The sequence below is a fragment of the Pithys albifrons genome, chromosome 5 (assembly GCF_047495875.1).
Source record: "Pithys albifrons albifrons isolate INPA30051 chromosome 5, PitAlb_v1, whole genome shotgun sequence".
NCBI lineage: Eukaryota > Metazoa > Chordata > Aves > Passeriformes > Thamnophilidae > Pithys > Pithys albifrons.
Genome location: NC_092462.1, coordinates 26634133 through 26661522, shown reverse-complemented (window position 1 = coordinate 26661522; position 27390 = coordinate 26634133). Strand labels below are relative to the sequence as shown.

The window sequence follows — 27390 nt, the reverse complement described above, 5'->3', positions numbered from 1 at the left end:
TTGAGTACTGTTTGTTTTACAGAGATTTTTTTTTTAATCTGATAGTGTCTTAAAGTGTATCATAGACCTTAGGAATAAGAATCAGGAGACAGGCACAGGGCCAGATGGCACAGGCAAATCTACACTTTTGGTACCCTGTCTTTCAAATAAATTAATTCCCATTCCTAAAGCGCTGTCTAGATAAGCTGTCAATGTTCACTGTTGGATTGCTGTTTTTGTAAGTTTTTGCCAAAAGAAGAAGGGTCAGTCTGACTTCTGGTATTTTTGCAGCAGTTCTTCACTCTGCATGATTTAATGCCATTGTTTTTTATCTGTAGATGATAGGACCACCTGGACCGCCAGGACCACATGGTCCTCCAGGCCCTATGGTAAGCTTGGGAGGAAGACTGGGGCTAGAAGGAGCTTAAGCACACTTGCTACTTTACTGCCTGCTTACTAGAAGTGCTATGAGAGTATGTAGCCACTAGAGAGGGACCTAATTTAGATTTTTTTTGCATGTCCTAAAATTCATAGGAAGCAGAGAAACAAACTGCACCTGCCTGTGTTACTGTTAATATGCTGGTGGTTTGGTTCATCCTTAGAGTCAGGTGTTTACAGTTGCTTTATTAACAGCTGCATTTTGTTTGTTAGTACAAAAATATGGGCACAATTTGTACCCTTATAAAGGAACAAATTCTTAAAAAAACTGTGACGTATTTTCATAATGAAAAATGGTATCTTTATTTTCAGGGACCTCATGGACTTCCTGGCCCAAAGGTAAATTAATACCTGTCTTGAATAGTCACGCTCTTCGTGTCTGCAAAGTGTCATGCTTGCTCTTTAATGCATGCAGCTATGCTTTCTCATGTCTCATTTAATAAATGTTTCTGATATTCTTAAACCTTAAAGCAGATTTTAACATTAAGAGCTAGCTTGAAAGCTTTTTAAATTTTCTGTGATTCTTTCTGAGTAGCATTTCTCCTTATCATTGGCTGCAACCATTTTTTGCATTAATATTTGTGATCTGGCACTAAATTATTTCATTTACTATTTATGGGCAAGCTACCATTGCACTTGGAATAATTCTGGAGCACAGAAGCATACTGTAGGCTCAGGGAGTGAAGTCAGATAAACTCTTCTTCATTTATGCTCTCTTGTATCTCCTCCTTGCAGTGTGCATGGCCTTTCACCTTCTTAGGCGCCATGTAATTTGCTGACCAGTTCCTTCACATACTGTGCTGGTTCACCATCACACCAATGGGTGTATTTCCAGGTTTTCCAAACTGGAATTCCTGAACAGGCAGGTCTGTAATATTATTTGAACGTTTTCCATAGCATAGTACACAAAGACATACTGTAGGGACTCTCTAAGCCCACTAAAACAGCTCAGGAGGGTGGAAGTGAATTTTGGCAGAGTTGAAATATTTTAATTTGTGCTTTAATTCGGTAATCACCAGTAAGCTAAAATTCAACATGACATTCTAGCATAGCATTCATTAAGGCCAGGGATGGTAGGCATGAAACATTTGAATCACTGTGGCTCCCTCTTCACATCTGCCTTTCTCAGAAAGTTAGAAAAAAGAGGAGAGGGGCTTTCTTGTTTAGTTTTTAGAGTCTGTTTTGGTTTTTAAGTTGTAAGACAGAAAATCACAGGTTTCACTCCTTATGAGACTGTTGAATTACCTTGGCTCAAGAAACCTGAGTCATAAATCATTTTTTGAAATCAAGTCTGTTCCATCTTAGCACCAGCCCTGCCTTACCTCAGGCTTTTGGTCTGAGACTCAGCTTTTGTGGGATTTCTTGGGTCTGTTTCTGAAACTTCAGCCTCAGTGCTACTGCTCTGAAAGTCACATCAAGTCAAATAGGAGAAGAATGAAGAAATGGCTACTTAGGCAGGATGTAAAGCAGGCAGATGGTGTCTGGAGTTACTTAAAGGAGCAGACTAGGTTCTACTGAGATTTTTTTTTAATATGAATATGATGTAAGGTAACATAGTGCGTTGAAGAGAAAAATAGAAATGAGGCCATAGGGAGCAGCCTGGTTGAAATGCCCATGTATTTCTGTTTCCCAGAAGAGTCAGGTGTGGTCAGTGCTCTTTTTGACTGAACAGCCCTCATGCTTATACAGTTTTTCATTATGAGAGAATGATTTATTGGCGACTCTGAGCCTACTATTATCCTCTTAGTGATGTTTAATGTAATAGTCTAGGCATAATTTAGCAATCACAACAAGACAAGGGCCATATCTTACATTGTTAAAACTTGCCTGTATAAACAGAAACTATGGACCTTCCAAAGAGCTTGGCATTGTGTAACCTGTATCGCTTCTTTTAATTTGTTTCTGTTTAATTGTGTATGCTTAAAGGTTTAAAATATCTTTATGTAAGATTTTGCTGAAAATTCCAGTTTGCTGAAAGGGAAAGTATTGCTTCCTCACCAAATACACTTTCAGGCAATCCCACTGTAGAAATCCTCTTAAGGCTTATTTTTCTGAACCTTTTCTTTCAGTTTGAATTATCTGCATAGGGTGGTTTATGGAATTAGAGGAATTTCCAAAACTCCCTGAAACTCATTCTTAATTCAAGCCATCTAACTATAGAGATAATTAGTAGGAAAATATTAAAGAAATCTGTTACTAATAAGTTTCCTGGAGGTTTTTTTCATATAGATTTTAAATCTCCAGCAGACACCTCCCAAGTACTTTTGTCCAGTATTATATCAGTATGTAAAGTGCTAATAAGCTGAGAAGGTTGAATTTGTGTCCTTGTTTCAAACTGGAATTTGCAGCTATTTCTGAGTCTGGCTTCTTCTATCCCAGCTTAAATACCCATTATAGCACCAAAAATTTGGCATTTATACTTTTACGTTTAGGGTGAACCAGGGTTAAATGGTCTTAAAGGATTGAAGGGTGAACCAGGTCAAAAGGGTGACAGAGGGCCCCTTGGTCTTCCAGTAAGTAAAAAAACCCAACTATTCAATCTCAGTACAAATCACAAACTTTTTTCTACTCCCGATGAACAACTCTGATTTACTCAATAGCATACACAGAATATACCATGTTAGAGCAGAGCATCAGTCTTGTTTCTTTTTGTCACAAATCTGTGCTATCATTCAAAGTAATGTCCTGTAACACCCAGTGCTGTCATGTTTTATTTTTCATTATGTGTCAGTTGAGAGTGTTGCATGTCACAAGGATGCCATCACCCCCTTTACATTAGTCATACTGTTACTTAAGTGTTGTACGGTGTGTGAGTTTAAAAAGGAATCTTCTCTTTCCTCCATCTCCTCAGTTTATCTTCCTCTCCTTGCCCTTCTGCAGTTCAAATGGAGAGGTCTAACTGAGGAAAGTTAAAAATTGGTTTAGGGAATTTCTTTTTTTTTTCATGAATTTTCATTTTTTTTCTTGGTCTTTAGAAAATTTCCATTCTGAATGTTTGATGTACATTTTGTCTTAGAAAGAAATGAAGAACCTTAAAAATATGGGAATTTTACAGTTGTTAAAATTTAGGATGATAAAAGAAAATAGGTGCTTGAAAGCATACTGAAAAGATAGCTTTATTTTTTCCTCACTAAAAGAGTTCATTTTTCCTTTTGTTGTTATTGTTGTATGAGGATAACTCCCTGTGATTACATTGGTAACAGTAAAATAGAGAAAAAAGATTGAGTTAAGCAAAAGGAACACAGACCTCTCTGATTAATATTTTCAAGAATTATGTGCAGGCCTCTGGACGAGGTCAGCTTCACTGAAAATTTTAATTTATTTTTAAGAAAAGATCATTTGAGCATTGAGCATTACATCTCTGTAGACAGTGAGCTTTGTAGGCCTGAGCCAAGATCCTGAAAATGGCTGAAAGGTAGAATAAAGTTTCACTTTTGCCACAAATGCTTTTTCTAACCCAGAACGAAATATGCTATTAGTTTTTCAAATTTACATAGATCTTGTCTTGTTCTGCTTACTACTTGTAAATGTCATTTTTCAGGAGCAAAGTTGATGTGTTTAGTGTTCAAAAAAATGGCTCATTGTATTGAGTTGGATGGCGGTTTTTAGTTGGGTTTGGGGGAGAGCGGGGGGAGATTTGAACTGGGGTTTTTTGGGGGGAGTGTCCCCCAGATTATTCCCTGTGCCCCGACTAGTGGTGTCTCCCTTTGTCCCAACATCCCTGCGGGCATCGCAGCGCTGTCTCTGCTGCGCTGTTATTCCCACACAATCCACGCGGGGTCACCCCGTCCCCAAGGATGCCCGGCACATAGCGCGATCTGCCGCCACTGCTATCGCAGCCCCTGACTGCGCTCTGAACTGGGACTGTACTGGGAAAACAGGAAATGTGATTGTCTCCTGGGCTCTTGGAAATGAATGAGGCCATTGTAGTCGGGACCCAGATTTTGTTGGCTGCATAATGCAGTATTCTTGCACTTAAAATATTTCCTATCACAGTTAACACATTTTTCTTCCTTTGTGTACAGTATTCAGTATTGTCGTTATTTACAAATTAGAAAGGATGCAAGTAAATCACTGAGTAAAATATTTGCGTGTTAAGGTTCAAAACCACCCTAACATCTGACACTTGCAGCACTGCTATAGCCTGACAATATTCTGGTCTAATATACTGTGATGTGAGGGTAGGAGTGGGTCAGAGATGGTAAAGTCAAGCTCTTGATTTTTTATGTGAATTTTTAACTAACATGCTGTAGTAATGTGATACCCATTCCAGAACCCTGTCACAACCTCTACTGTACATTTGGATTATGTTTATTCATCAGCACCACTTACTAATCTCATGTTCTTGTCATTCGTGTTGTACCCATCATCCATGTGTCCACCTAACCACACAGGGAGCATCTGGCTTAGACGGAAAGCCAGGACCCCGGGTGAGTCTCTTGTCTTTCTGTGTCGCTCTTCGTTACTGAGTCCGTGTCCTTCCCAGGAGCTCCACCAGCCATGCTCATACCCTGCACAGAGGAAGGAAGGCCAAATGCTGCAGACATTTTCTGCATTATATTAAAGAGGGCTTCAAACAGACTCTTAGGGCAAGATGTGTGGGAAGAAGAATGTAATTCTCAGTAGAAGGAGCTCTGAACCTTAAAAAGATGGTTTAGTTTTGACTTTGGATTGGACAACTGCCTTGGTTGGGTTGCTTATTTTCCTAAATAAGGTTACAGATTTAGTAAACTCCAGCTGATAGAAGGATGGTTTTACCTCATGACAGGAGAGATTATAAGTGGAGTTTTGAATGCCAGATGGATTTGTTCAGCTACGTCCCATCACAATTAAGTTTGAATTTTCAACCAGTGAAGTCTGATTCCTTAGCTCTTGACTAGAAGACAGCTATTAAAACTAGAGTTGTAAGAGCAAGACTTTGCTCTTACCCCTGTGTTTCCTTTTGTAGGGTATAGATGGCCCAGTTGGTCCCCACGGCCCTGCAGGTCCTAAAGGAGACAGAGTAAGTATATGTTCTGTGTGCTTCTCTTTGCAAAGTGACTGCCACAATGCAAAAATGTTATATGGGTACTTACAATTTACCTAGGTGTTACTAAACATAACATTATCTCACGTATTTAAGGATCAGCCCAGAACTGTATAATTGTATATGTGTTCTAGTTACACACACATTTATCAATTTAAGGGTTGACATTGTAACGTATGAGCCTGGTATTTGGAACTGAATAATCAGTAAGAAATTGACAGTACTTTCAGGTTCACTGTACCACACAGAACATAATTTTCGTTGGTTTCATTATTTTGTGTAAATTGAGAAAACAAGCTGGGACAAAATATAGTGTGATCTGATTATATACAAATGCAATGGCAAAAAGAAGAAGTGTATTTGTCTCCTATATGCACTTAAATGTTTTTATCCAAGCAAAAAGTCTCCAAGCTCTGTGAAATTTAAAATTTTCTTGCCTTTTTTTAAGCTTAGAAGATAGGAGCCCTCATATTTCACTTGAAATATTCCCAGTAGATTTTCCCCAGTGGAAATGGGATGGGAACTCTAATTTTTAAATGTGAACATGTTACCTCTAACAATACAACCATCGACTTACACAACAAACCAGAAGGTGATACCTCATACTAACTAAAACCTCCAAGGAGTCGCTGGTCCAGAATTTTGTCTCTTTGACTTTTTCACTTTAACAAAACAACTGTGCTAAAACAACTTCAGACTTGCTGTATTAAGGAAACAGCCACATGGCAAAGGTCCAGATAGCTTCAACAGCAATATGTCTGAGAACGGTATGATTCATTTTTACAGAACTGTGTACTGAGAAATAAATTCAAGACATGCAGCATAGTCCAAAATAGGAACAGTAGACTGTAGTTACCACTCAGGCTAGTTAAATATCTAAGGACTTGGAAATTTTTCTCGTTTTCCTAGAGGATTACAGACTCAGTTCACTTTGGGGTTTTTTTCCAACTACTTACTGTATCAACTCTGTGAAAAGATAGTTGAACATCATCCTCTGATGTTCAGTAAATAATTTAGATGAGATATGCATGTAGAAGTATATAAAAATACCATATATTTTATTCTTGCATTATGAGCTTTTATGTTGAAGGATATGTGCCAGTACTACCAGTTGAAATGTCTTTGAAAAACAATGTGCTATAATATAAACTATTCTTCTACTCTGGAAAATAACTATTAATACCTTTTCTTGGGAAAGTATGCAGTCATAAGAAGTTGTATATCTGGATCTAGAATCAGCCCTACTGTGGCTGTTGATGACTAGTAGTTACAAAGGGGATAGGAATTGCTGCGATGTAAATCAGTTCAGTAATTGCATGAGCACAGAGGAAGAGATTTGTGAAAGTACAGAGACTAAGGTGTGCAAGAAATTCATGCACAGCCACCATTTTCTGTGTAGCTAAATGAATAGAAGGAAGTTCACAAGACACGTGGAAGGGTTTTTCCCAAGCTATCAACTAGCAAGATCATTGCTGTAATTGTTCGTTTAATTATTCAATACCATTTGGGAGGAGAAGTTGTTTGTAGCATAGTTATGTAACAGGTGCCTGGCATTGATATGTTTCATTATCTAAATAACAAAACATGTTTTTAATACAGTTTCAAAACTTGCATTTGCAACTGTTGAACTCGTTTATGTGAAAGCAGGAGAAAATATTTTTGCCTGCAGATTTCAGACTTTACTTTTCAATTAAAAGTAGTCCACAGTGCTACTGCTCACTAGTGCTGGATAGGACCACATTTTATTGTACTGAGAAGAAAAACATTGGGCCACTATTAATCTAGAAGGGTGTTAGGGTTCTTCTACAGAATATTTGGATTCATTGTTGTACAGGATGCATTCAAGGCAATGCTGACTCGCTGCTCTGAGGTAGAACATACTGTTGTATGAATTAGGGTGGATTCGTTGTTTTTCAGTTTAGCTATTTAATTAAAATAGAAAACATCAGATCATCTTTATAAAAAATTTAGATGGCAAGAAGGTAGGCTAAGAGCATCATGCACTATAGTGTGGTTTTGTGCATTTCTTTTAGTAGAAACTGAAATGATAATGAATAGTGTGAGTTAATATAATTTATTAGGTTGGTGTCTCAAAGTCCTTATGAAATTCTTCAGCTATTGGAAGTACCATTTTCTAGGTCCTTAGAGAGGTTTTACTGAGGCCATCTTTATTAAATGGAGGAGTTGATCATAACAGGCCTCAGAATCTATGTACCTATCAATCTCACTTATATACTGTCTTGAGAGAAAATAGAGAACACTGGAAAACAGATAGGCATCTTAAACTTGTACTCGTGAAAGGAGACATATAAGCCTGAAAGTTAATGACAGGCATAGTGTGTAAACTTCTTGACCATCTAAAGAACCTGAAAGATGGAAATGCACCTTTTCTTTTTTTCTTTTAATTTTATTTTTTCTCCTTGATGACGACGACCTGGTTTTGATCTTGATTTTGACTTTCAGATGTGTAGTCTGTGCAATGCTGTCATCACTACACACATGCTGCATAAGGAGGGAAAATGCATTCTCTTTAATTTGGTTAACATGTTTTTCACTGTGGCAGTGTTATGAAATCTGCCTATTTATCTTAATGGAAACACCAATTATTCAGCTTTATTCATACAAATAGTAATTCATATTCATCCGTGATTCAGGAGACAGAAGTAAAATAGAAGGCAAAACCTTAGGCTATGGTTTATATTCTTTGGACACTGATCAATTGTCTTAGAAAAAATACTAAAAACTTCCTTGAAGTTTGTGAATATCTGCTTCCCTGAAGGAAACGCATTATTGTGATGGTTAAGGGCAGTAAGTTCATGACAGTCCATCAATCTTATATAATCCATAAACATTCAGGACCTCATCTGACATTCCAGACACGTTTCAGCATGTGCTTTGTATTGGTGGCAACAAATTCTGAGATACACTTCTCCAAATATATTCTTACGTAACAGATGAGATTATTTCCTAGACTGATACATTCAGTATCTTTATGTCTACCATATGTTTAGCAATGTTACAAGCCTATCTTGAGAGACTTTGTACAGTCATCTTTGCTGTTGAAGATTTTTTTTAAAAAGGGACCTAACTAGTCTTGACATACTGCAAGTATTGATCAAAGAGTTTTGTAGCTGTTACATACATAGGTCAGCACATTATTTTCTTCTTAACAGAATGCTTTAAAACTGCTAGGGATTTGTTGTTGTGAAAATCAGCTTTACTTCCCAATACCTCCTATTGTTCTGGAAGGGCAACCAGCAAAAGTGCTGCTCAGAAATAGCTGGGGAATAACAGAATCCAGAAAGATCAGACATTGCACATCTAATCCCTGCTAGACTAAAGCTTAAGTAAAAAATATGAAGTATTTAAAACACATCAAATGTCGGTTACTCTGACAAACTCATTATTGCTGTGATCATTCAACCACAGGTTCAGATTAATTTTTTATTGGTGCCTGCTTTTTTTGCATCATTCAGTCAATGAAATTTAGACTAAGCAGCCCATTTTCAGAGTTGTGCCAGTGATCACCACTATTAGTTAGGTACATGTCAACATCTGTCTTGTGCTTTGAATACTAGAGTTAATAAGTAATGATAAGTAGTAATTACAGATAATTATCTCAAGAGCATAATGCAGCAAGTGCTAGCATGAGATGCAAAGCCTTGCATTAGGTTAGTTTCAGGAAAGTGGGGAAAGAAGGGGTCCATCTCACCCTGCTTAACAAATCCAGAGGAGGAGATCTGAAAACTAGAGGTGATAAGGGGTGTTTTTTAATTCATCAACACTTGGAGCAGTTTAGTTCTTGAGAGTATGGCTTTTCTGATGAATTTTATTCAGAAGAAAGAACACCACAGTCTGAAACAAGACTGCTGACCACACCTGCTTACCAGCCCTGATTCCCTAACAAGCTCACACGGACCTGTGCTCACAGTTACCTGGGCTAATGCTGGCTGACTTGGGAAGTTTAACTTCATATCAGTCTTGATGAAGAACAGTTAGAGAGCAAAGATGATTACTACTGTCAACCTGAAATTTGTTGCCTTGAAATTTCACTTCATTTGGAAAAGTTTGTCCTGTATTAAGCTTGTAAAATGATTTTGGTAGCCCTGCTCTGGAAAGTGGTAAGTTTTCCATGGATTTTAGTACAGAATGAGATCAAACTTCTGGAGTCATCTCTTTACTTGTTTGTCCTGCACATGAATACAGTTCTGATTTAATAAACCAGGGTATTTACATCAGTATGCTAGAATCCAGTAGATCATTTAGCAACACAGTACAGAGCATAGGGTAATCTTCTCAATGTCACTGTTAATAGCATTGCCTACTTAAATACAACTTTGATAGACACATTATTTTTGCCTGTCACTATGTCACATCTCAGCTGCTGCGTTGGAGTCTGATGCTCTATATCCTCAGTTTTCATTATGACATTAGATTTTTACTGAGAAAAATGTTGCAGCTGTTGCAAGTTTAAAATTGACATTAGAGCAAGTTCAGTTTGAAAAATATTTCCAGTTAGTAGTAATGTATTTAAAAATGAATGTAATATATGCCTAAGAGGTTATTTTGCCTAGAAAGGAGTACACACTTTCTATTTGCCCCTTAAGCATTTAGTAAAAATATATGAGTTTGGATATTTTTCACTCAAAATATTGAGGAATGTGTAAACTTTAACACTTGGCAGAGATCATTTCTAAGACAGACAATATTTTTGTTTGCTTGTTGCATAATCTTTTCTTAGGGTGAAAAGGGAACTGTAGGTGACCCTGGACCCAGAGGACCATACGGCTTGCCTGTAAGTGACACGAAGTTTGTACACACTGCACTTTTCACCACTCCTTGATTAAACTTTCTGTGCTTTACGGCTGCTTTTCACCTAGCAATAGGATTAGTTGGTAAAGCCAAAGATAGATAATAAACCCTGACAGTGCAAGGTCAAAGGTCTGTATCACAGACGTAGATTCCTACCCATGCATGTAACAAAACAGACCTGAGAGAAACCAGCAAGAGAGAGGAAATCTAGAATGTAAGTACTCCAGTTTCAGCAGCCTGTGGCCATCAGCTGCACAGGGACCACGCGAAAGTGCCAGGAGTTCAGGATGAACTGTGGAAAGCTGTGAATTTCTTGATGTCAATAAGCCGCTTGGATTTCCATAGTGCAAGGCTACTTCGTCATTATATTTCTGTTTTGTTTGACACTTCAGAGACCTGTTTTGTTTTAATTTCTGTGCCATGGGCTCAGAAGCAATTTGAGAAGCTCATTGTGAAAATGGTGTGCTTTAAAAGAACCATTTAAATAATATCCATTTCTAAATTATGAAGGAGAACTTCCTTTGTCCTAAGAAGGATATCCCAAATGAAATCAGTTGACTTACTCTCTTTACACTGCTAATGACTGGGTCAGGTGTGTACATGTACATGTCTTTTCTGTACTTCACGCAAGAAAAGCCACGTGAATATGTTTGGCCAGGCACAAACAGCCTTTCCAAGAGACTTGCAATGTTTCCATACCCTCTGCAGTCTAATCTGCTTGATTAATTAATTAAAGCTGGAATACAGACCTGTGGTTTAATTGGATCCATTTAATTGGATCAGGAGTCAGTGACTAGAGACAGGTTTCAGGCTCCATGAAGTTTTAGATTAGCTTGCCATGCATTTTTATCTGAGGGTCACTTTTGTGAGTTACACTGAAAAAAACCCAAACAAACCCAATTGCTGTTTCCCCTTCCTTTGAACTAAAAATAAATTAAAAAAAAAAAAGGTATTTGGGCTTTTCTGTATTTCTAACTTGGCCCTGGAATCTGCCTACAGACAAAATTTTGCAGTCAAGCAAAATTTTACAGGCAAGTTATCAGTTCCTGGAATTATTAACCACCGACAGCAGTGTCCCTCACTGACAGCAGCACTGTGTGTACAGCCTCAGCAACGTGGGGTATCACTGTGCAGAGGGGGCACAGAAGTTGAGCCTCGAGGTGGCCATCAGTACCACAGCTTAGGGATGTTAATGCAGTCTATGTTCTTTGGCAGGGCAAAGATGGAGAGCCTGGCCTTGATGTAAGTAATATCTGTGACCAATGCACTCTCAGTGGTCGGTAAGCATCTTCCAAGAAATAGCTCATGGAGCATAACATCTTTGTTTCCATGTAGTGTGCATGCAGTGCATACTGACACTGTGCTAAATGCTGCATTTGCTCTTTGTCTATGATAAAAGAGGACAAAGATTGTGTAATATACAGTTCTTATCGACAGACACCACCACATACAGTGCTTAGCAATACAAGTAGCTGGTCATTTGTATGTCACACTGAAAAGCTGTGCTTGCTAAGAAAATACTCAGGCTTGTGACTGATTTGTAGAACAAGGAGTCACTAGTACTCAGTTAAGTATATGTATTCTAATTAAAGAAAATAATAATTCCATAACCTGTACAGGATACATTTCAAAACATAATCTCTTTCTTTGGCATGGTAAAAAGGCTTACTGAAAGCCTTTTCCTCTAGTCCTACACTGAAATCCCTACCTTGGATCAGTCTTTTTCAAAACATACATTTGCTGTGTAGCATGGACTGTTGCCATTTTGAGTGGTGTGATTTCTTTCTGTAGCTGGTAAAATGTCTCTACCAAACTCCGTGACTTACTTGTCTCTCATGGTTTTGTGTTGATGCATGTGTCCACACATAACACACACATATGTTATGAAATGATCTTTTTATGTTTTCCAAGAGTATTTAAAAACTTAACCTGCATGTGAATAAAAGTCAACCTATCTTTGTCCATTTTTTTATAGGGTTTCCCTGGTCCGCGAGGAGAAAAAGGTGATATAGGAGAAAAGGGAGAAAAGGTGACCACAGTGTTATTAACTATTGCTTGGTTCCTCAGCCTACTCAGTTCTGTTGTCTTTATGCTATAAATTGTCCATTAAAACTTAACTTTATTTTTACTGTGTGCCAAAAAGCAGGTCACAGATACATGCTAAGCAAAATCATGAAAAACCACAAAAATGTATGCACAGAAGTAGTAATGTCAGCTTGTCCCAAAGCCCAGCTTCTTATTTTAGGCTGTTTTTCTCCAATCCATCCTACACTTGTTGAAAATCCTGAAATACTTAATGCAGACATTAGTCATTGTGGTAGTAATTTTATACTGAAGAGCCCAGCTCTGTTCCCTGGCAGTATTTGCAGTGTAATAATTGATCCTGCTGTACCATGCCTATACATGCTACCTGTCCCACACCAAATGGATAAGACAGGAACTGTTTGAATTTTTATTTTTGGCAATGTCTTATTTACAAGTAAGTACTTTGTGATACTTGTGGATTGAAATTAAGTCATACATTCTACCATTCTGGTAAGCCAACTAGACAGTGAATTTAACAGAAAGAGCCTAACTTCATTTTCAGTGACTAGACACAGAGACTTGGAAATATGTTTAGTAAAAAGCAACTCAGGACTTAGTGTGCGCAGAGAAAGCTCACAAGCAATTCTCTCCCATTTCTATCCAACAGAGAACGCAGTTGCTGAAATTGCTGAATTAGCACTCACACCAAGCCACTTAATATAGAAGTCCATACACACAGCAGGTGATTTTTCTAGGTCTGGTTCTCCTGCAACTGTTTTTACCTAGCTGACATGTGTAGGGTTGTACTAATTCCACTTCCCATCATGGTGTCCTAAACAAAAAGCAGGGTTAAAAGGTCACTGGATGTTAGAGTTCATCTCTGTTTCTTAATGGTGCCAGACAAAACACTTCCCAAGAATGGATTTGAAAGGGTACTGTGAAATATGTTCTTCCCTTCTGTCAGGCTCATCTCAAGCTGAGATCACTGGTAAGGTACTGATTTTGCAGAACTGTTGGTTAAGCAGGTGCTCCATGAATATTATAAATGCAGTGTCTGACCTGGTGGAGTAATCACAAAGAATGATGAGCACTTGCTGTTGTCAGAGATCACAGGTCTGTCACAAGCAAACAGCTTTTCTCTTTTGAGAGCAGTTATCAGTAGAAAGGTGTAACTGATAAGTGCCAGCTCTAAGAGGTGACTTGGCAGAATGGCCAGCGTGTGCTGCGTGGGAGTTACAGTACGTGCCAAACTGAGTGAACTTAACAGTGTGTTCTCATACTGGGATGCATTAGAAGGGTTGTGTCTAAAAGATAACTAGTAAGTTATTACACCTCTCTAAACAATCCCAGCAAGGTTGCTTGAATACTGCAGGTGGTCTTTTGAGCCTCCCAGTTCAAGAAAAGCTTGAGAAGTTGGAGATTTAGAAGGCTACCAAGCTGGCAGAGCCCTGGGGCAAATGCAACTGGTAGAAGAGATTGAAGGAGGTGGACTGGCTTAGTCTCACAATGAGAAGGCCAAACTACTTGAAAGGGGAAATACAAAGAGCAAAACTCTTTGTTGGAGCAAAACTCTTCTGGGTAATAGCAAGTGGTGAAACACAGGACCAGAAGCTGCTCCTAAGAGGTCCAGAGTGGCAATTAGGAAAACCTTGTTCACATGGAGGGCAGCATGGCATTGGGACAGTGTCATGTACCCAGAGAAGGAGGCTGAACCACTGCCCACGGAGCACTGCAGATTCTGATTTAGTGTGATCTGATCAAAGGTCTGGAATCATCCTACTCAGGATGGGAGGTTTGACTAGGCAGCCTCCAGAACTCCCTTCCAACCAGACCTTCTGATTCTGTGTTTTCATGTACAGCTACAGAGAGGCAGGCAAAATCTAGCCATCAGTGCCCCAGAAGATTTCTGGAAGAAAAGTAAAAAGTTTGCTTATATAAATATGATATGATACAAAAATGGAACAGCTGAGATTCCTGCACTTGGGATTTAAAAGTGTTTTAATGTCCCAGAGTACAGCATGCTGCTTTAGAATATTAGTCTGTTATTCCCAGGGACTGACTAAATAGGTCAAACAAAGGACTTTCTGTTGAACGGGTTCAAGGGAATTTTGTGTGGAATTGTGTCTGGCCACAGGCACAGCCAGGCCCTTTTTGGAGTTCAGTTGTGATTTAGGCTTCCTGTGCAGACTTGTTCTCTTGAGCTGCAGGACACATCTCCTAGAAAGTCTACTCCTTCATCCCCCTAAAAATTCAGGAAAAGGCCAAACCTGTTTCCGAGGAGAATGCATGGGATAAAGTAGTTATTCTGATAAATGTTTCAAAAACTGCATTATTTGTGGACTTTCAGTTTAACAGGATTGCCAGGAAGTCTGCAGAGTGGCATATCTGTCTTAAAAATTCTCAAAATATTCAAGTAAAATTACAAGGCAAAGAAAGGTCTTTCCCAGTGAAAAGTCAGGGAAGATATCGCTGAAAGCTCTGTGAAAAATACTTCTATTGCATGCTTTGACACATTTTTCCAGAAATTAAGGAATATTTGTATTGTGCAAGTAAACTGATTTCACCAGAATTACTTTGACTTCATCAGTGGTTCCTTTTCCAAAGGGAAAACTCTCAAAAGACACAAAGTAATGCAATAAATCTAAGCTTTCATAATTTTCTCTGTTCTGCTGTTTTTCCTTACATTAATTACTGATTATCTATGACCAAATTAGTGTAACAAGACCCATTTCAATAGAGATAAACCAGTTAACAAGCTGACCATCCAGATTATGATTTCTTGGCTTTTAAATATTTCTTAACCATATTGGCGGTTGGACTGACATCACACAAACTGAGATTAATGAGTTTCTAGTGAAGAAATTTAACTCAAATTGCACTTCGGAAAATATATATGATTATTTACATTCTAAAGAGAACTGGTGACACTTGGGCATAATACTTACTCAGTTTGAGATGAGACTTAGACTGGTAATTTTTATTTTAGCCCATCAGTAGTTCTGCTACAGTGAAAGGAAGTCAGTATTTGCATTATAGTGTAGTATAATATAATGTCTGCTGAACTTGTCTGTAAAAGTATTTTTAAAGTGTTCTAGCTGTAATTACTCATATAAAATTATAGTCCAGAAGCACTTATCATGAAAAAGGTTTGTATTTTCATTAAAAAAATTCCTTTTGAAAAGGAATAAACTTTAACAAAAGTTAGGGATTGTGTTGAGGGGAGAGAGAGGAACGGGGCCCCTTGTCCCAAATGCACAGTTGTGTCTGTTGTTATAAATTTTGACAGAGGAGTATGATCTGTCTGAACAGAGGATGAAAAGACATTATTCTTTTCCCCCTACACTCTGCATTGATGAAAATCTGTGCACATGAGGATTAGAGACTGTTTCAACCATAACGGTGTTGCAGAAATGCCACAACTTTGTATTTCTCTAGGCACTGAGGAAGGGCAGAAAGGAATATTTTTTTTTAATTTTCATCAGATGTAGATTCTCCATATCTCCTGTGAGTCTCTGTAGGTCAGGGTAAGGAGTAAAGATTAAAGATTAGAAAGAAGTAACAGTCTCTGGAAAAAGTAGTTAAAGTACTCAGTAAATTCAGGTGATTTTCTACACAGATCACTGCTGTGTTGCTTTGAATAAGATCATATAACTGCCCCGCAAAACTGTAAGTTTCAATAGTTATCTGCTGGCTCATAACATAACAAGTTAAAGAAATGCAGATCCTAAAGATATGAAAAGAGTCAGAAACCAAACTGTACCGTCCATTTTCAGAATCCTTTTTGGAGCATGTCCATGCTTTGTGCTTGCATTCATGCACTTCAAGCATATTGGTGTTACAGTGAGCACAAATCACATGAGAACTGACCTTGAAACTGTTGGGTTTCTCTGCTACGCTGCCATCCCTGTAGGTTTAAGATGGAAACTTAGCCAATTTACGGTTCTTGTCTTGTGAAGACTTTTTTTTTACATCATAATCTTGTCATTTGATAAAGAAGGGTAATGTTTGTGTTGTTGTTTTCCCAAATATTATCCTGTGACTTTTTGGCACACAGAAAAGATAGACAAGTAACTTTGCTTCTATTATGATATGAATGTAGTCTGTGTTCTTCATGAACCACTTTTTTTCTTTTGAATGTGTCAAGTATGCTATGATATCAAATGACTAATGTGTTTTCCTTCCTTTTTAAAATCTGATAATTATATTTATTTTTTATCTGTAAAAATGTTTTTTCCTCTCTTATTAATGGATTAAGTCTTTCTGTACTGATGTGGAACAAGTTAAATGTCTATTTACCATGCTTCACCAAATTCTGCCTGTTCTTCCAAAGGGGCATTCCTTCCTTCTCCTTCTACCCTATTCCTTACAATTCCTCTGTCTTTTTTACCCTTTTCCTCACAAATTAAATCCTCCCAATAGCCTCAACCTTGCTTGCTGGTTCTCCAGTGTCATACTAATTTTCCTATGACTATTTTTCCCATTTCTATGTGATATTCCTGATTTACTCATCCTTCCTATCCCATTTTTTACAATCCTAGTCCAATCTGTTATTTTTTTAACTGATCCTTTTTGATTTTTGTGAAATTGAGAGCAAAACCTGAAACTCATTTACCATTGTGATCAACTGATGTGAAATCAATTATAAAATTAACTCTCTAAACATCTTATACTGCTTGAAGGTGAGGTCATTTTTGCAAGTAGCTTTGTTGAAGGGAAATCAGCTCATTTCCATAAGAATTAAAGCATTGGAAATGTCACATTTAAAAAAGAAAACTCAGTGTGAAATCAAAGGACGGATATTTGATAAAATAAGTAGATGAAATGATGAAACATGGCCTGCAGTAGAGAGAATATTTGAATGTTTAAATACTTAAATAAAGAACCTAATTATCACTTCTGATTACTTTATGATACCAAGACAGTATGAAATCATTGAAAGCGTCCTAACACCTCTCCATCAAGGAGTTTGGGTGTTTTGATTCCTGTAACAGGGTTTGAAATGGTCATGTAGTATTTGGAGTGACAGGAGTGCACCCTCAGTGATGTCACTGGGTTTCTGTGAACACCACAGAGAATAGGATTTGTTCCAGACTCTGTTATCAGAGTGCAGAGGGTCAGCAAAGGATGTTCTGGGCTCAGTTCACCCTTGACATGACACCATGGAAGCTGATAGAACTGAGTCAGAGTCCAGCCCATCCCTATGAGGCATCTGAGGCACAGGTCTTTTTTCAAAAAACTGTGCTGATGGATTCTGCTCTCACAAAGTTACTTCTGTCTAGTGGCAAATCCTCTGGGGGAGCTGTCAAATTCAGCTTAGGGTGCACGTGCACTTCAGTGCTATCACTTAGAACAAATAGGAGACTTTTTATTTTGAACTGTGGATTTGGGGAATTTGCAGATTTGCTTGTGTCTCAAGAAATCAATAATTTCAAGCCCTGTTCTAGGTTTCAAAACATTCATAATACCAAATATGAAATAGCAGCACAAACCTAATACAAACTGATTGCAGTTCTTGCTTGTGATCATATAATTTATTTTTCCACATAATGCACCATCCAAACCAGAACACAGTGGTAAGTGTCCTTTCAGCTCTCCATTGGCTTAAAAAGACAAAAACCCAAACTTTAAAACCAATCTTCCTTTAATTTTTTTTCTAAAGAATGAAACTTGTTTTATCCAAACCATTGTATCCACAGGGGGAAAAGGGAAAGAAAGGCAAAAAGGGGCCTAAAGGGGAGAAAGGAGAACAGGGTGCTCCTGGATTAGATGCACCTTGCCCATTGGTACGTCTCACTTATGTATTGGAAGATCGATCCGTAAACTGATGGAATAAGAAATGAGGGGAGAGGAGCAAGCACCAGCTACTGTTTAACCTGTAGCCCTTTGTTAATGCATCTTTATCTGAAGTTCTGGCAAATTCTGGAGCAGACTCCGTTTGTCAAGCTCCTAATTTGGTTTAAAGCACCAGATCTTTAGACCTTCAGGCTAAATTTGTGAAGTTTGGTGGTGGGTTTTTTCATTATTTCTGCCTATCTCTTTGGAAAGAAACCAAATTTGGAATGTGCTAGAGTCTGTGCCCCACAGGTTTAAATCACACTATGACAGTCAGCTTGCTCCTCTTGCCTCTCTGTTGTTATTTGTTCACTCCATCTACATCAATATTGAAGGCATTTCCTTGACAGTAACATTGCAAGTTAATCTTTACAAACAGGGATTCCGTGGAATTAAGGGGGAAAAAGGGGAGCCAGGCCAGCCTGGCCTGGATGGGCTGGATGCCCCTTGCCAATTGGTACAGTATTTCTCTTTCCTACCAACCCTGCATGCAGTTCCTTTGTTTGTAGTCAGCCATTCTCAATGTAAAGTAATGTTTTTCTGAGCTGACTTTACATTATTCATTAACACATGCATGTGCATGAACAAACCATCTGCTTCAAGTGATCATAACCGCAATGAGAGAACACACATTTGTTTCGATACTTTAGACCTAACTCTCAGCAGTTTTGCTCCCATATCACATGGTAATTTATAAGTTTGTGTCCTTCCTATATTTTCCCTGAGAATTGTTGGTTTGTTATTTCCCTCACAAAACACCTATTGCCTTACTCACCCTGAACGCAAATCCTTGTAGAAATCCAGTACAATGTTCACTTCTAATCAAGCCTGATGACTCCTGTCTGCACTGGCTCAGTTCCGCACCCCCCAGCCTGTCCCGTAGCTACTTTGCACCCCTGACTTCCCTTCAAATCCACACAGTCTTAGGTGCACGTCTTCACAATTTGGCCAATATGAGAGTCAAGAATGATGCAAATATTGTTTCTGAAAATCAAGGTTTTCAGTAAGCCAAGCTGGAGCTTGGAGTCCAGACCATACACAAGTAACATTTTTAGTGTCTGGCGTGTTCATCAAAAAGTAATCAAACACATCTGGAATTGAAAAGCTTACCTGAGGTTTGTAAGAAGATAACAGTCTGCAGCCCAAACCCTGTCTTTGTTATTTAATGTCTTCAATTTAATGGTCTCCCCCTTGGAACTTACCTTCCTGGAATACACACGACACTCCCCACCCTATGTTAGCATGAATTCAAGTTCCCACCTATACTAAAATGCTACTTCTTGATCCTCTCCCTTGTACCAATCTGGCAACAGTGATTTTTTAATTTAATGATAAAGTAAGTTTGAACTCTTTTCCATTTAAGAAGGGAAACCCCAAATGAATAGTACATACACATTTAATAAAGATACAAGGAAGATTTTAATTATTCACAGTAAGATTTGATCTGCATGTTCTGATATTGTTTGGTGGTTAAGCACGGTTCTCTAAGATGAATGTTAAATACATTTTATTTCAACTATAGCACTTCTAATTTGAAGTCAATGTTTTTTTAATCATAAATACATAGTCCATTAAAGTTATTCCATAGTCCATCTTGTTTGCTTCCAATTAATGGTAACCATATCTCATATTTGGTTGGGAATAATCAAGCATGCTTCTGTAATTTTAAAATGTTTCTATATGTGTTATCATTTATATCTGGAGATTCACTAATAATCATTGATGGATGAAAAATATTGTGTTCATAGATAATTGCTAGAATAAGCTACTTAGTAAACAGCACTGTCTCTTGTTTAGGCAGCAAGCCATTCTTATCAGACTACATGCAAGCAATTTAAAAACCCTCATGAACCACTATCTTCAAACATACATTCACATATTAAGTATTGGTATTCTACATTCTAAAAATGTCAAGGCCTGATTTTTTTTTATGCTCGTGTATAGTCTATTTGCATCATATGTCCTCCTAATTCTGACCATATAACTCTCTGGATAAACCCTGGATAGCCACGTAAATTGGAATTAGGTCCATGAAAACCGGTATGACTGTGGTCAATAGCTGGCCCTGATCTTACTTGGACACATGGATTTATGTTAAGGTAGGGTAGTAACAGAAGAGAAATGGAGGGACTCTCACTAACATGAGAAGAAATTAGATGGCTGTATCATCCAAGCACTGAGATAATCTGTGTTCCTGCACTGCCATGCACTCACCTGTAGCACTTAAGGTATGTTCAGGCCTTAAGATTTTGTTACTTCATTCAAAAGCTAATATTGAAAGTGAAACGATCCTACTCACATTTGAGTCCTGATATCACAGGGTTACCTTTGTACTAAGGGCCATAAAAACACAATACCCTCCAGATAAAAATGATAGTATTTTTTTCTCATTGATCTTGTACAGTCAGATACAGGTTGTTGTGGATAAGACAGATTATATTTAAAATAATGTGTAGACTGAGCTCTAATAGCAATAAGAAACTAATGAAGATCTTCTATTGATTTAGAGGAAAACAAATCTTTATAGCAGACAGGTGCATGTATCTATTTAGTGTAAACCTTCTCTCCTCTGGCTGTTATAACAGATGTTGATTATCTATCCTATCAAACTTACCTATGCTCTTTTTTTTTTTTTGCCTCCCCTTGAAACAGGGTCCCGATGGATTACCAATGCCTGGCTGTTGGCAAAAGGTAGGATGGGCAGAGCTTATTCTTTTCAGGGGCAGTATGTCCTTAGTACACAGAAATGCCTGTCATAGTCATGCAGAACAACATCAAGATAACTTCAGAGCCTTTTAGAGAGACGTACCAGCAATGCAAGATCAGACCTCTCCCTCTCCATGACAGTAGTTCATGTGATACCTTGCAGAAGTAATAATTCATTGAGGCAGTATTATAGAAACAGTTGGCATTTGTTTACTGGAAAGTCCAGAAGACTTTTATTTTTCACATGAAGACTTACACATCCTTTGGTTTCTGCGTATGATCACTGCTTCCAATTCATTATACAGGCTCATGATTTTTTGACATATATTTATACTGATCTATTAGTATTCTTCTGGAATACTGAGAAGAACAGTGTATCCTGCCCTTCTCCTTCCCTTCCCTTTCTGTTCTTCAATATACCCTCCTAGGGTTTGTGTTTAACATTAATACTAACTGGCAACATCATTTTAGTAAAGGTGTAACTTAGGCAGTGCTAGATTTGAAAACATAGCATTCAGAATAGTGTAGGTGGAGGGATACTGGCATATGATACATTAAGCATAAGTGAAATCCTGGGTGCATTTCTCTCTGAATAGCTGATGGTGAGGAAATAGCTATCCATATTTGTAACTCCCCCTCATCTATGTATTTGTAATAGATGTCTGAAATATCTTACTAATTGGATTAATCTGTATCTTTTTTGTCTCTGCAGTGATGAATCTAACCTTACAAGCATGAAGTTGTGTATATAGTGCTCCACTTCTTTTATTTATAGCTGAAAACTGAAAATTTGGTTTTACAAGTCTGAGATATGTTTACATGTAGCTGCTTCTACTTGTTTGCAAGGGTCCATATGTACTTTTTCACTTACATCTGCAGTTAGATGATGCTGCAGGGTAAACCTGCAAAGATTGCCTCTCTAATGAGAGAGAGATCGAAACATCGATCAATAAAAGAAATTAATATTTCTGTAAATTCTTATATTTTGGCTTGTGGATATGCATGGACAATGAGTACCATGAACTAGTTTACAAGAAATTGTGACCAAATAAGAGCAAAATGCTATGAAATGTACTGTACCAGCTGCCATTGGAGTTTACTGACTTGGCTTCCATGTCCATCTTAAGTACTTCACTGATTCATGACACCATATCTGCTTGTATGAACTAAAAGCATGAGTTTGTGTGCCAAACCTGCTTGTTGTGTGATCACGTCATGTGCTAAATGGCTGCTCACAGTGACCTTTGATTACAGCTTCTGAATCATTTCCTTTTGTCATCTCAAGGGAGTCACACCATGGCTCATTGCTAAAAAGAGATAAACCAGAGGAGCATAGAAAGAGGCCTTGAATTTTTGGGAAATAGAGTTCCAGCTGCAGGTGGATGGCTTCCAGTCTTGCAGGATACTTGGCCCCTTTGATCAAAGAGGGTCCTGCCTGTTAATCAGCATTGGTTTGCCTTGCACTACTCACGGTCGTGAAGACATTCACGACAGGCCCTATTGAGTCCTTAACCAAGAAGGAAAGAAGTTTGAAGAAGAAACCAGACTTCTCTGTGGGTTGTTTGAAAAGGTTGCAGAGGTGCTGCAGGGATCGTTTGATGGCAGACACCACCTGAGACCAGAAGCTTCTCAACCTCACTCAAGGATGGACAGAGTATGTGCTCTGCATATTGCGTTTTGGGACTGCTGGAGGAAAAAGCATTCTTGAGGTGGGGATGAATCGGATCAACCTCCAGAGGAGGATAATAATGGAACTGCCCGGAGATGTATGCACCATGGTGTGGTTTTCAGGGTATTCACTTTAAATTACACAAAACTAGCTGAACTTCTCTGCAGGATTTTGGAAGCTATGATTATATTTTGTTTCCTTTTCCTGTAACTGCTGCCATAAAGAATGCATTTCAATAATCTATTCAACATTTATGATGACGGCATTGAAGCAAATACTTCAAGCCACATGTTCATCTTGTTTTGGTATTAACAGTTTTTATTTCAGAGTCTTTGAAGCCTTTAGGTCTAGAAAAGAAAGAGTTTATTTTTTTGGCTCTCAGACTGATTTATTCATCTTGTTCCTTTTTTCTTGTTACAGTAACTTTAGTGGACATTATTACTCAAAAAGCATTGGAGAGAAACAACTCTGTAATTACCACTGCACACTTGTCATCGCACTACACTATTAAAGGTGTTGATACTTCTCCATTTTGCTCAGATGATTAGCTTTCTAGAGAAACAGAGTAAATCTTTCCTTCTCCACTTTTTTAATGCTAGAAATATGTCACTTGTGCACATTTGTAGTTTTGCCATGAGGTATTTTTTCCAGTTTTAAGTCTTCATATGGTGCACTGAAGTTAGTTTGAGAGACTAGTTTATAAGAAGTGGTGTCATATTTGGCAGATGGAAATTCTTTTTATATTGCTTCCGTTCCTAATGTATATAGCAGGATCATCACAAACTTTTTTAGTTACTTTTCTGAGAGTTGTCTTTCATATGCAGACCAAAACTGAAGTTGAGGAAGGACAGCCTGTCTCCATTCATGTGCGGGCGCCTTATGCCCTTCTTGGAACGCACATTTTTCGTTGCTCCATTTTTTCTAAATCATGTGTAGATGGGGACCTGCTGTGGTCACACTTATTGTATTGCTTCACAATCTCAGATCAATGGAAATGCCACTGTAATGCAACCTTTCACTTCGCTAAATCTTTACTGTCATTTTGGTATATCAAAGTCAAACCCAGCTTTTCATTGAGGAAAAAACACATCTTTATAACTAAAAACTTAGTAGTGGCCTACTAGAAGTATCTTACTAATAAAAAACCAAAATTATGACACTATATGGATATATATACTGAATACATATATATTTTTGCTGCCCAATTCCATCTTTCCATTAGTAAGAAATAGCCAAGTGTTCACAGATACAAGGAAATACATTTTTCTATGCCTAAATGTTCAGAGATCCATGTATCAACCTCTTTGAATAGACATGATTACAATAATAAAAGCCTTCAAACAGCACAGATTGAATATAAAGTGCTATAGAGTGCTACAGCAGTAATGCAAATGAGGGCCTTTCAGAAAGAGGGCAAGAGAAACACCATGCCAGGCCTCTGACTCACCCCTATTTGTCTGCTTGTTTAAGAAGCACTATCTCCAAAAGCCAACAGGCAGAGGAGCCAGCTGTCCACCTAACAGAGAAGAGTCTCTTATGCGCATGTCCTGACTTGGCTCATTTAGCTAGGTATACTGTAGATGTGAAGACTAGAAGTTGAATTTTTTTATAAGATATTGAATACTGGCAATCATACAGTAAAATGAAATATTTTTAAAGGCCCCTCAGAGTATTCATGTGCAAAATCAAGTAGGATGTTTATTTTCTGGCTAGACCTTATAGTAACTCCATACTGAGAGTGGCCACAAACAACTCATTTAAGAAACAGCAACAAGATACAGATCTATTGAATGCATGCTGTCATTAGCACTTTCTTTAAAAAAAAATATGCCTGAACTGCCCTCACAGCATCCGTTATTGATATGCATCAATAAAGCTAGCAGAACCTTAGCTCACGATTTTGTCATTCAGGAAATAATTATAGAGTCTACTGTTAAGTTTTAATCAAAACTCAACTCTCCTTTAATTCCCTGACACTGAGACCTTACTGAAGAAATACTTAAGAATCTTTGTTTGCTTTCTTTTCTGTCTTGTAAATTAATTTCTTTATGAAATTCCTGCCAGGTAGGAATATTTCCTTTTTTTTCCAAAATCTTAACTTTTTTAGCTTTTGTATTGTTCAGGATCATGAAAGGTTGATTCCATTTAAATGACCATGACTGAACAGCAGCAATATAACTTGAAAGGTTAAACTACATACATAGATTTGATATTAATATTTGCATCTTAAAGATTGAATTGAAATGAAACTTAAACATATCTAGAAAAGTTGCATGATCAGTACAAAAAAGAAAAAATTGGGTGTAACATATCATCAAGAAAAGTACCCTGTGAAGACTTGCAACATGTTTATTTTGTTTAAAAAACAACTATTTCTGGTGCTAGTATTATATTTTTCCTTTTGATGGCAAAGCTCCAGTTTGAACCACCAGTGTGGTGTTGTATTATCTTTTAGTGGCATTCCTCCATACAGATATGATTTGTTTTGTTTAGTTTGTGACGGGAACAGTTAGTTCCTCTACCAGTATTTTCAGTTGTAGAAACGTGTAGTGGTATTAGTCTATACAGTTTCTATATCCCCAACTTTTTCAGGTATAATTGAACTAATTCTTGTTTCTTTGAGAGTTTTCAGCATTTGTTTCATACAAAGTTTTGTAATCATCTGTTACTCCAGTGCGTTATAACCACATTGTGCAGAAGTCCAGCTACAGAAGCTACAAGTCTTTTAAGCACTATACGGAATATGTCTGACATATGTGGTCCTTGTCTTCATATTCATAGATTACCTAGGGGAAGCTTTCTTTCAGGATGCTTTGGACACCTTTTTATTTTTTCCTGAGGTAAAGCATGAAATGTTAAATCACAGAGCAATGATACAATGTTTTGGTTTATGTGGTTTTTTTCATTTATATTTTTATTTATTGTTGATCTTGATGTCATATGCTGATAGTGTAGCAAAGCAGAATGATACTTTTCATCCAGCTGTTTATATATTCTCATAGTCTATGGTGTAAGTAGTATGAATGAGTTTCAGAATGATCAAATTCATATACCTGCACACATGTAAAGTACAGAGTTTAAAAAAGGATAATTCTTAAGACTGATATACAGTGTGGAAAGTTAGCATTGGCTCCAGTGAACATTACTCATGGAAGGGGTGGATGTGACCACCAGTTACTGGGTTATGCCAGCAACAGAATTGCAGCAACCCCAAGTGAGATAAGCAGACCTTTGGTCTTTGTGGGAGGCTGAGGCTGTGCCAGGAGACATGGTTAGATCCTGGATCCTGTTGAGGTTTAGGGAGAACTGTCCCACTGACTGCCCCAGAACTGGGATTATAAACTGGGCTCAGGCATGCAAAGCCTTTCCCTTGGCTGTGCTTCCCTATCTCCAGACAAGAACTTGGGAAAGTGATGCATCCTCCTCTTGCAAAGCTCTTTGAGACCTCTTTGCAGAAGGAAGGACCCCAGTACTGTGCATAGTAACAAGGGGAATATCAACTTCAACAGTGGGATTTTACCTAAATCAGAACCACTTCAGTAAGAACTCCACAGATATTTCCAGTCTATTGAATGTGATGAAGATGTTCAAGGCATACACAGGTGGAACTTTCCCTTCAAATTTCCTGACCTCTGCTGCTTGATCATCTTGAATTACATTTTAAAATCTCTGTATTTTACCTAATGAGATTCCTAAATTTTCACACTAAAGACTCACACAAAGTACTAATATCTGCAAAGATACTGTCACAAGAAAGTCTAATTTTTAGTCATTGCAAAAATTCTCTTTCAATGACTGGAATTAAAACTAACACCTAATTTTTTTATTTCTTTTTTCCCTTCCTGCAACATGCTTTTATGGTTGTGAATGTTGCTGTAATGTACAAATGAAGGTTTTCTTGCACCCACTGTTATTGATGTATTTTACATGGTGGTTGGATTCATTAAACGTTGTTACAAACAAGTGCCTGCCACCATCATATCTGAGAAAGATACTCTACAAAGCAAGTGGAGTTTTTATTTTAAAAAGGGATTTGGAGTGTTGTTTTTGTTTCATTTGGTTTTTAAATGCATCAGATTATCAATGCTGCTTGGAAATTGAATTGTCTTTGGAAAGCAGGGGGCCTTAATTTAACTTGGGACCGTTAGTGTTTTACTTGTTTCTATTTAATAAATTGTATGAGTTTCCCAGATCCCATTGGTACTTGCACACTTCTCTGAAGTATTATGGAGAGTTGGGTTGGTGGAAGAATGTTTTACATAGTGTTAACATATATGTGGATATTCTTATATTATTGTACATGTTTGGGAAAATATCACACAACTTTAAAAATGTTGCTAAGATGTATGTATCTGACTTTTTCCTTTGGAAAATATTATATATTTTTATTTGTATTTTTTACTTTTTTAAGTTCATCTATATGTGCCGTTATTTTTGTATTGCAAATGGTCTCATAAATGAAGTAGAAGAGATAAAAATACAAAGAAAAGTAATTTGGCAAGGATTTCAATGCCTGGGGTGGGGGGAGGAAACATGGGTCAGCATCATATCATCAATACAAGGAATATTTTGAGTGTCTCAGCACTGTAAATATGTCACAAGACCTCTTTTGATGAGTAGTATAAAGAATTGCACAGTTTTACTCAGCCGTTTTAATTTGTTATTAATTACCACTTTCTTGTGGCCTCTAGTCTTCACTTAATTGAACCTGATCAAACAGCATGCTTTTGTTTTTATTATTAAAATTTCTCCTTGTTTTTCAGTTGAATTTTGTTTTGTTTTCTTTCAGTTTTGTATCTGAGGTTTTGTTTCTTGCTTGTGAGAAGTTGATCTTCAGAATTATTTTTACACTATTTATGATTTATTTTCATAATGTAAAAAGTGTGTAATTATTAAAATATTA

General features: G+C 37.6%; 1 protein-coding gene across 1 annotated transcript in view; it reads left to right on the top strand.

Annotated features, from left to right (window-relative positions):
• COL25A1 (collagen type XXV alpha 1 chain) overlaps nt 1–27390 on the top strand; it is a 322294-nt gene extending 294904 nt beyond the window's left edge. The window contains exons 31-41 of the mRNA XM_071555983.1: nt 318–368; nt 730–756; nt 2850–2930; nt 4812–4847; nt 5366–5419; nt 10185–10238; nt 11471–11497; nt 12231–12284; nt 17977–18063; nt 20765–20803; nt 21531–27390. Coding sequence (XP_071412084.1) covers nt 318–368; nt 730–756; nt 2850–2930; nt 4812–4847; nt 5366–5419; nt 10185–10238; nt 11471–11497; nt 12231–12284; nt 17977–18063; nt 20765–20803; nt 21531–21533 — 513 coding nt within the window. The 3' untranslated portion in view covers nt 21534–27390. The remainder of the gene's footprint in view (nt 1–317; nt 369–729; nt 757–2849; nt 2931–4811; nt 4848–5365; nt 5420–10184; nt 10239–11470; nt 11498–12230; nt 12285–17976; nt 18064–20764; nt 20804–21530) is intronic.